We start from the raw sequence: 11,056 nt of genomic DNA, 5'->3' as shown, positions 1-11,056 counted from the left end.
CAGGTAGGTTTGTGTATCGTTAAGGAGTATACAGGTAGGTTTGTGTATCGTTAAGGAGTATACAGGTAGGTTTGTGTATCGTTAAGGAGTATACAGGTAGGTTTGTGTATCGTTACAGGTAGGTTTGTGTATCGTTAAGGAGTATACAGGTAGGTTTGTGTATCGTTAAGGAGTATACAGGTAGGTTTGTGTGACGTTAAGGAGTATACAGGTAAGTTTGTGTATCGTTACAGGTAGGTTTGTGTATCGTTACAGGTAGGTTTGTGTATCGTTACAGGTAGGTTTGTGTATCGTTAGAGGTAGGTTTGTGTATCGTTAAGGAGTATACAGGTAGGTTTGTGTATCGTTAAGGAGTATACAGGTAGGTTTGTGTATCGTTAAGGAGTATACAGGTAGGTTTGTGTATCGTTAGGAGTACACAGGTAGGTTTGTGTATCGTTAAGGAGTATACAGGTAGGTTTGTGTATCGTTAGGAGTACACAGGTAGGTTTGTGTATCGTTAAGGAGTGTACAGGTAGGTTTGTGAATGGTTAAGTAGTACACAGGTAGGTTTGTGTATCGTTAAGGAGTATACAGGTACTTTGTGTATCGTTAAGGAGTATACAGGTAGTTTGTGTATCGTTAAGGAGTATACAGGTAGGTTTCTGTGACGTTATGTCAAATATGGGTAGGGTTATGTGTTTTTACGGCGCCAGATGAAATCCCATATAGAGCATATGTCGACTGGTCTCTTAAAAATGTGAGATACATATAAATGAGACTTTGTGCATTATTTGTATGCGTGTATTTGGAAATATGTAACGGGGAGTGTGTGGGAGCCGTATGTCTAATTGATATATCGATTTATAAGTCAGGGTGGGTTATGGGTGTAGTTTTAGTTCTGATGGGGTCAAATTTTGTTGCAGGTGTTTGGTCAACATATAGCTGTAGCTGGGGTCAACATGGACCTCTACATGGGGCAGATCACCGTGCTGCTGGGGCATAACGGGGCAGGGAAGACAACTACCATCAACATGATCACAGGTTGTCGAGAAACTACCTCTTATCTGCCGTTTGACTGTGGATAAGAAAACACATTATTCCCAAGCTTCTCTTTTTCTTAACCAGAATATTTGTGTCATGTTTCTTGTCAGGGGAATATTTGTGTCATGTTTCTTGTCAGGGGAATATTTGTGTCATGTTTCTTGTCAGGGGAATATTTGTGTCATGTTTCTTGTCAGGGGAATATTTGTGTCATGTTTCTTGTCAGGGGAATATTTGTGTCATGTTTCTTGTCAGGGGAATATTTGTGTCATGTTTCTTGTCAGGGAAATATTTGTGTCATGTTTCTTGTCAGGGGAATATTTGTGTCATGTTTCTTGTCAGGGGAATATTTGTGTCATGTTTCTTGTCAGGGGAATATTTGTGTCATGTTTCTTGTCAGGGGAATATTTGTGTCATGTTTCTTGTCAGGGGAATATTTGTGTCATGTTTCTTGTCAGGGGAATATTTGTGTCATGTTTCTTGTCAGGGGAATATTTGTGTCATGTTTCTTGTCAGGGGAATATTTGTGTCATGTTTCTTGTCAGGGGAATATTTGTGTCATGTTTCTTGTCAGGGGAATATTTGTGTCATGTTTCTTGTCAGGGGAATATTTGTGTCATGTTTCTTGTCACGGGAATATTTGTGTCATGTTTCTTGTCAGGGGAATATTTGTGTCATGTTTCTTGTCAGGGGAATATTTGTGTCATGTTTCTTGTCAGGGGAATATTTGTGTCATGTTTCTTGTCAGGGGAATATTTGTGTCATGTTTCTTGTCAGGGGAATATTTGTGTCATGTTTCTTATCAGGTTTCCTGCCGGGGAATATTTGTGTCATGTTTCTTGTCAGGGGAATATTTGTGTCATGTTTCTTGTCAGGGGAATATTTGTGTCATGTTTCTTGTCAGTGGAATATTTGTGTCATGTTTATTGTCAGGGGAATATTTGTGTCATGTTTCTTGTCAGGGGAATATTTGTGTCATGTTTCTTGTCAGTGGAATATTTGTGTCATGTTTCTTGTTAGGGGAATATTTGTGTCATGTTTCTTGTTAGGGGAATATTTGTGTCATGTTTCTTGTTAGGGGAATATTTGTGTCATGTTTCTTGTCAGGGGAATATTTGTGTCATGTTTCTTGTCAGGGGAATATTTGTGTCATGTTTCTTGTCAGGGGAATATTTGTGTCATGTTTCTTGTTAGGGGAATATTTGTGTCATGTTTCTTGTCAGGTTTTCTGCCTCCTACAAGTGGAACAACCACAGTTCAAGGTCACGACCTCGCTACCAACACGAGCGAGGCCAGGGAGTTTATCGGTCTGTGCCCACAACACGGGGTCCTCTTCCCTAAGCTCACCTGCTATGAGCATCTCAAGTTCTTTCTCAAGGTAAACTTACCTATCACACACGACAAACATCCAGGTAAACCTACCTGTCACACAAACATCTAGGTAAACCTACCTGTCACACAAACATCTGGGTAAACCTACCTGTCACACAAACATCTAGGTAAACCTACCTGTCACACAAACATCTGGGTAAACCTACCTGTCACACAAACATCTGGGTAAACCTACCTGTCACACAAACATCTAGGTAAACCTACCTGTCACACAAACATCTGGGTAAACCTACCTGTCACACAAACATCTGAAACAAACATCTGGGTAAACCTACCTGTCACACAACAAACATCTGGGTAAACCTACCTGTCACACAACAAACATCTAGGTAAACCTACCTGTCACACAAACATCTAGGTCAACCTACCTGTCACACAACAAACATCTGGGTGAACCTACCTGTCACACAAACATCTGGGTAAACCTACCTGTCACACAAACATCTGGGTAAACCTACCTGTCACACAACAAACATCTGGGTAAACCTACCTGTCACACAAACATCTGGGTAAACCTACCTGTCACACAAACATCTGGGTAAACCTACCTGTCACACAAACATCTGGGTAAACCTACCTGTCACACAACAGACATCTGGGTAAACCTACCTGTCACACAACAAACATCTGGGTAAACCTACCTGTCACACAACAAACATCTAGGTAAACCTACCTGTCACACAAACATCTAGGTAAACCTACCTGTCACACAAACATCTAGGTAAACCTACCTGTCACACAACAAACATCTGGGTAAACCTACCTGTCACACAAACATCTGGGTAAACCTACCTGTCACACAATCATCTGGGTAAACCTACCTGTCACACAACAAACATCTGGGTAAACCTACCTGTCACACAAACATCTGGGTAAACCTACCTGTCACACAAACATCTGGGTAAACCTACCTGTCACACAAACATCTAGGTAAACCTACCTGTCACACAAACATCTGGGTAAACCTACCTGTGACACAAACATCTGGGTAAACCTACCTGTCACACAAACATCTGGGTAAACCTACCTGTCACACAAACATCTAGGTAAACCTACCTGTCACACAAACATCTAGGTAAACCTACCTGTCACACAAACATCTGGGTAAACCTACCTGTCACACAAACATCCGGGTAAACCTACCTGTCACACAAACATCTAGGTAAACCTACCTGTCACACAAACATCTGGGTAAACCTACCTGTCACACAAACATCTAGGTAAACCTACCTGTCACACAACAAACATCTGGGTAAATCTACCTGTCACACAAACATCTGGGTAAACCTACCTGTCACACAAACATCTAGGTAAACCTACCTGTCACACACACATCTGGGTAAACCTACCTGTCACACAAACATCTGGGTAAACCTACCTGTCACACAAACATCTGGGTAAACCTACCTGTCACACAAACATCTGGGTAAACCTACCTGTCACACAAACATCTGGGTAAACCTACCTGTCACACAAACATCTGGGTAAACCTACCTGTCACACAAACATCTGGGTAAACCTACCTGTCACACAAACATCTGAAACAAACATCTGGGTAAACCTACCTGTCACACAACAAACATCTGGGTAAACCTACCTGTCACACAACAAACATCTAGGTAAACCTACCTGTCACACAAACATCTAGGTCAACCTACCTGTCACACAACAAACATCTGGGTAAACCTACCTGTCACACAAACATCTGGGTAAACCTACCTGTCACACAAACATCTGGGTAAACCTACCTGTCACACAACAAACATCTGGGTAAACCTACCTGTCACACAAACATCTGGGTAAACCTACCTGTCACACAAACATCTGGGTAAACCTACCTGTCACACAACAGACATCTGGGTAAACCTACCTGTCACACAACAAACATCTGGGTAAACCTACCTGTCACACAACAAACATCTAGGTAAACCTACCTGTCACACAAACATCTAGGTAAACCTACCTGTCACACAAACATCTAGGTAAACCTACCTGTCACACAACAAACATCTGGGTAAACCTACCTGTCACACAAACATCTGGGTAAACCTACCTGTCACACAATCATCTGGGTAAACCTACCTGTCACACAACAAACATCTGGGTAAACCTACCTGTCACACAAACATCTGGGTAAACCTACCTGTCACAAACATCTGGGTAAACCTACCTGTCACACAAACATCTAGGTAAACCTACCTGTCACACAAACATCTGGGTAAACCTACCTGTGACACAAACATCTGGGTAAACCTACCTGTCACACAAACATCTGGGTAAACCTACCTGTCACACAAACATCTAGGTAAACCTACCTGTCACACAAACATCTAGGTAAACCTACCTGTCACACAAACATCTGGGTAAACCTACCTGTCACACAAACATCCGGGTAAACCTACCTGTCACACAAACATCTAGGTAAACCTACCTGTCACACAAACATCTGGGTAAACCTACCTGTCACACAAACATCTAAGTAAACCTACCTGTCACACAACAAACATCTGGGTAAACCTACCTGTCACACAAACATCTGGGTAAACCTACCTGTCACACAAACATCTGGGTAAACCTACCTGTCACACAAACATCTAGGTAAACCTACCTGTCACACAAACATCTGGGTAAACCTACCTGTCACACAAACATCTAAGTAAACCTACCTGTCACACAAACATCTGGGTAAACCTACCTGTCACACAAACATCTGGGTAAACCTACCTGTCACACAAACATCTGGGTAAACCTACCTGTCACACAAACATCTGGGTAAACCTACCTGTCACACAAACATCTGGGTAAACCTACCTGTCACACAAACATCTGGGTAAACCTACCTGTCACACAAACATCTGGGTAAACCTACCTGTCACACAAACATCTGGGTAAACCTACCTGTCACACAAACATCTGGGTAAACCTACCTGTCACACAAACATCTGGGTAAACCTACCTGTCACACAACAAACATCTACGTAAACCTACCTGTCACACACTTCAAATATTAAGGTCCGTCTAGTCCACCTTTGATACGAGTAATGTGATTTACTCATCAGCTCAAGGGCAAATACTCTGCCGAAGGTGATGAAGAGATTTACAAAGATCTGGATCTGATTGGTCTAGGGGGGGAAAAACTCTCCCAGTCCTCAACCATCTCAGGCGGTCAGCAGCGGAAACTGTCTCTAGCCTGTGCTTTTGTTGGCGGGACGGAGGTAATGTTGGTGCTTTTGTTGGAGGGACGGAGGTAATGTTGGTGCTTTTGTTGGAGGGACGGAGGTAATGGTGGTGCTTTTGTTGGAGGGACGGAGGTAATGGTGGTGCTTTTGTTGGAGGGACGGAGGTAATGGTGGTGCTTTTGTTGGCGGGACGGAGGTAATGTTGGTGCTTTTGTTGGAGGGACGGAGGTAATGTTGGTGCTTTTGTTGGAGGGACGGAGGTAATGGTGGTGCTTTTGTTGGAGGGACGGAGGTAATGTTGGTGCTTTTGTTGGAGGGACGGAGGTAATGTTGGTGCTTTTGTTGGAGGGACGGAGGTAATGTTGGTGCTTTTGTTGGAGGGACGGAGGTAATGTTGGTGCTTTTGTTGGAGGGACGGAGGTAATATCGGTGCTTTTGTTGGAGGGACGGGAGTAATGTTGGTGATTATTTTTTTCTTTGTTGTGGAGTTGCAATTGTTTCGTTGCTTTTTTATTCTAATTTTTGCCATTACACAGCTGGTGTTTCTGGACGAGCCATCGACCGGCCTTGACCCCGCCGCCAGACAGGAAATGTGGGCTTTCCTAAAGAAAATGAGAGAAGGTCGAACCATCCTTTTAACGACCCATTACATGGACGAGGCAGATGTACTGGGCGACAGAATCGCCATCATGGCGGAGGGGAGAGTTAAATGCTGCGGCACACCCATGTTTTTAAAGAGAGTTTATGGTGAGTAAATTAGATGGTTCAGTGTTGTAGCAACCCTTGTTTTTAAAGAGGGTTTATGGTGAGTAAATTAGATGGTTCAGTGTTGTAGCACACTCATGTTTTTAAAGAGAGTTAATGGTGAGTAAATTAGATGGTTCAGTGTTGTAGCAACCCTTGTTTTTAGAGAGAGTTTATGGTGAGTAAATTAGATGGTTCGGTGTTGTAGCACACTCATGTTTTTAATGAGAGTTTATCGTGAGTAAATTAGATGGTTCAGTGTTGTAGCACACACTCTTTAAAAACACTGCTGTAAATTTGTTTTAATCTAAGTTTTGCTGGCTTAAAATGTACATTTTAAAATACAAAAAAAAAAATATGAACGTTGAGTAAAATTGGCGATGCCTTCTGTACTTAATGATGTCTACCAAGGCTGTATGGCGAACCTTGGTTCCCGTCCGATAATCCAGTCTCAAATCTCGCTCTGTGGTACATACTTTAGGTACAGGCTATAAGCTGCGCATTGTAAAAGACGAGGGCTGTAGGAGGGACAGTGTTACCATGGAGATTCTTGAACACCTGCCTGACGCCATCTGCACGGTGAGTCATCAGAGGCTATATCGTCTGTGGTCAGATCTTTGGTCAGATCTTTGGTCAGATCTTTGTTCGAGTATGATCTCTTCGGTGATTGGGTTTGAGAAGATATTCTAAGTAGTCATATATACATATATATATACAGGTAGGTTTGTGTGTGTTTACCTAGGGTGAAACTAGATCTGAGATCGACTACGTGTGTTTGTGTGTGTGTTTACCTAGGGTGAAACTAGATCAGAGATCGACTACGTGTGTTTGTGTGTTTGTGTGTTTACCTAGGGTGAAACTAGATCAGAGATCGACTACGTGTGTTTGTGTGTTTACCTAGGGTGAAACTAGATCAGAGATCGACTACGTGTGTTTGTGTGTTTACCTAGGGTGAAACTAGATCAGAGATCGACTACGTGTGTTTGTGTGTTTGTGTGTTTACCTAGGGTGAAACTAGATCAGAGATCGACTACGTGTGTTTGTGTGTTTGTGTGTTTACCTAGGGTGAAACTAGATCAGAGATCGACTACGTGTGTTTGTGTGTTTACCTAGGGTGAAACTAGATCAGAGATCGACTACGTGTGTTCGTGTTTACCTAGGGTGAAACTAGATCAGAGATCGACTACGTGTGTTCGTGTTTACCTAGGGTGAAACTAGATCAGAGATCGACTACGTGTGTTCGTGTTTACCTAGGATGAAACTAGATCAGAGATCGACTACGTGTGTTCGTGTTTACCTAGGGTGAAACTAGATCAGAGATCGACTACGTGTGTTCGTGTTTACCTAGGGTGAAACTAGATCAGAGATCGACTACGTGTGTTTGTGTGTTTACCTAGGGTGAAACTAGATCAGAGATCGACTACGTGCTACCAGAGAACAAAGAACATCAGTACCCGGCTCTGCTGGAGGTGCTGGAGGACCAGGCCATGAGACTCAACATCTTGGGCTACGGCCTGAGTGCCACATCCATGGAGGACGTCTTTGTGAAGTAAGGCAGGCTAGGCTATTTGACGTCTTTGTGAAGTAAGGCAGGCTAGGATATTTGACGTCTTTGTGAAGTAAGGTAGGCTAGGCTATTTGACATCTTTGTGAAGTAAGGCAGGCTAGGCTATTTGACGTCTTTGTGAAGTTAGGTAGGCTAGGCTGTTTGATGTCTTTGTATCCTTATATAATATTGTATTGGTATATATAATATATAGAAGAATATGCGAAAGCAGCTGGGCACACATGGGCACAGATAAAGGGGTCAGCCCAAAACCGAGTCCGCTGGAGATGTGTGGTTGCAGCCCTTTGCTCCCCAGGGGCCACAAAGGAATGATGATATATATATATATATATATATATATATATATATATATATATATATATATATATATATATATATATATATATATATATATATATTGCGTCGTTACAAAATATTGTATTGGTGTATATATTATTATATTGTGTCATCTATAATATAATCGGCTAGGTAGTGTGTCAGTCATTTATTCCTTCCGTCCTTCCGACATCGTCCTTCCGACCGTCCTTCCGACATCGCTGTAGATTTTTTTGAACCATAAAAGTTCACACCGATTGCCGTGATTTTACTCGCATACAGGTGTCTTATTATAAGTAATGGAGTAGGGTTTATTTATAAACGACTTAAATTTTTTTATGGTCGGCAAAGCTTTTGCATACATCAACAAAGAACGTGAAGAAAATTTTAAATACACGCACATGTCAAACAATATTTTCGCTCATATGCTTAGAAAAAGCCCCCCGAAGATATGCCTGTAAGAAACTCTGTAGACAAGGCTCTCTTTGAGTGCGGACATCAGGGAGAGCGTAATTTGATAAAGTGTTTGTGTTTGAGATTGAGTTTGCGTTTTTGAGTTTGTGTTTCTGTTTTCTTTTGTGATTGTAATTTTTTGCGTTTCCGTTTTGCGTTTACGTTTACGTGTGCGTTGTGAATGCGTTTGCTTTGTGTTCGCTTTTTCGTTGGAGTTTGCGTTTGTTTACGCTTTTTTCTGTTTTGTTGTGTTTGCGTTTTTGTTTGAGTTTGCGTTGCGTCTTTTTGCGTTTGTGTGTGTGTGTTTGTATTTGTGTTTGCGTTTTCGTGTCAAGTTGTGCTTGTGTTTGCGCTTGTGTTTTTCTGTTTGCCTTTGTGTCTGCGTTTGCGTTGTGTTTGCATTTTTGTTTGATTATGCGTTTGCGTTTGTTTGCGTTTTTATTTGTGTTTGCGTTACGTTTGTATTTGTGTGTTGCATTTGTGTTGTGCTTGTGTTTCGATGTCGTTATATAGTATTATATCGGTGGATATAATATCGTGTTTCCATCTTTTCCTAGAGTAGGTGCGGGAGAGAGAGCGGAAGACGTCATCGAAGAAAGTATCAGGTAAGTCTTTGAAAGACACGGTATCAGGTAAGTCGTTGAAAGACACGGTATCAGGTAAGTCTTTGAAAGACACGGTATCAGGTAAGTCTTTGAAAGAGACGGGCCAAGCACAGGACCCAGAACCTTATCACGTGACTACAGATTTTTTTGGTCTACATCAACTACATGTTAAGTCGCAGGCTCTGGTCTGTCGTTGTAGTCAGGACGGTAACAGCTACTAACAGCTGACTGACACAATGACATCAGCTGACACAATGACATCAGCTGACTGACACAATGACATCAGCTGACTGACACAATGACATCAGCTGACACAATAACATCAGCTGACTGACACAATGACATCAGCTGACACAATGACATCAGCTGACACAATGACATCAGCTGACAGTGCTGTGTTTGACTACGTTTGACTGTGTTTGTTGGCAGACTTTGCTGCTGGATTCCCCGTCCACAGCCTCCGCCCACAACTACCCCCCCCCCCTCCCCACCACAGCCCCCCCCCCAACCCCTCACAAAAAAATTCCCTAGAGAGCTCTAACTTAAATATGATATTACTGTCATCTTTACAGAGAGAGATCGACCTTAAAATTCTCTATAGATCTGCTAGCGTCAGGTGGGTTTCATTATAAACTTCTTGTACTTTTAGCGTGGCAATGTGTACTGATCTCCAATGTCAAAGTGTGTAGATGTTAGATTGTTTATATCCCGTGACACAGTGTGTAAATGTTAAATTAGTTATATCCCGTGACACAGTGTGTAGATGTATAACTTTGTATGTCATGAGCTCGCGCCGCCCAACAAATTGTGAATGGAATTATGGATCCACAGAAAAACTGTTCGGGAAATTTATGGAGTCTAAAAACAACGAAAGAGCTACCCTCTTCTTCCAGCAGTTGAAGGGAATTTTCATCAAGAAGTTGACCCTGTTCCGGCGTAACCCGCTGTCGTCGTGTCTGCTGCTGGCGGTGCCCGTGGTGGTGGTGCTGCTGGGCGTGTACGGGGACATCGCCCGCCAGGTCACCTACGTGCCCCCCCTCGTCTTTAACCTTGACCGATTCTCCGGGCTTGTCGTGCCCATCTGGACCAATGAAAACACGTCCCTGGACCTGGTGGAAGCCTACAAGAAACAGTTTCGGTTCGCCAAGTTCCCAAAGCTCCTGACGGTAAGTGTGACGTCAGGACGGTTAGTGGGATGGTTAATGTGACGTCATGAAGGCTAGTGTTTCGTTCTGATGGTAAGTGTGACGTCCTGACGATCAGAATGACGTTCTGACGGTTATGATGGTTAGTATGACGTCACTAATAAGGTATGAAAGAAGGTCGTGTTTAAAGTTTAGAGCACCTACGACGTGGCGAACTTACTAGAGGCCAGTACACTTATAGATCGGAAAAACTTGCAAGATTTCAGTTGGTAGGGACAGATATACTCTATTGTATCTGCACATAACACCGCCATTATGTCATGGGTTTATCCAAGTCTATACCTTGATATATAGACTACAACCACACATCTACTGTCATTGAAAACTGTCGACGTACATTCTCCCCCCCCCCCCACTACCACCACCGTTTTGTTACGGAACGACAGCAACAGAAAACTGTCGACGTACATTCTCCCCCCCCCCTACCACCACCGTTTTGTTACAGAACGACACCAACTACCACCACCGTTTTGTTACAGAACGACACCAACTACCACCACCGTTTTGTTACAGAACGACACCAACAGAAAACTGTCGACGTACATTCTCCCCTCCCCCACCACCGTTTTGTTA

General features: G+C 42.7%; 2 protein-coding genes across 2 annotated transcripts; both read left to right on the top strand.

The window, feature by feature from the left end:
* The first annotated feature begins 924 nt into the window (after positions 1-924).
* Positions 925-5,666, top strand: LOC131930156 (phospholipid-transporting ATPase ABCA3-like). The gene is made up of 3 exons (XM_059286572.1): positions 925-1,023; positions 2,247-2,401; positions 5,475-5,666. Exons 1-3 carry the CDS (start codon positions 942-944, stop codon positions 5,664-5,666), a joined length of 429 nt encoding a protein of 142 aa, XP_059142555.1. The 5' UTR covers positions 925-941.
* A 1,323-nt stretch (positions 5,667-6,989) lies between these two features.
* LOC131930453 (uncharacterized) lies at positions 6,990-10,594 on the top strand. Its single transcript, XM_059286948.1, has 6 exons — positions 6,990-7,001; positions 7,736-7,887; positions 9,231-9,278; positions 9,851-9,894; positions 10,110-10,444; positions 10,571-10,594. The coding sequence occupies exons 1-6, from the start codon at positions 6,990-6,992 to the stop codon at positions 10,592-10,594; spliced, it is 615 nt and encodes a 204-aa protein (XP_059142931.1).
* Positions 10,595-11,056: the final 462 nt, after the last annotated feature.

The sequence above is a fragment of the Physella acuta genome, unplaced genomic scaffold (genome assembly GCF_028476545.2).
Source record: "Physella acuta isolate Inbredline_101_S28 unplaced genomic scaffold, ASM2847654v3 ptg000098l, whole genome shotgun sequence".
NCBI classification, from domain to species: domain Eukaryota; kingdom Metazoa; phylum Mollusca; class Gastropoda; family Physidae; genus Physella; species Physella acuta.
Note: the sequence above shows the minus strand (reverse complement) of the source record. Positions and strands in the feature narration are given on the sequence as shown.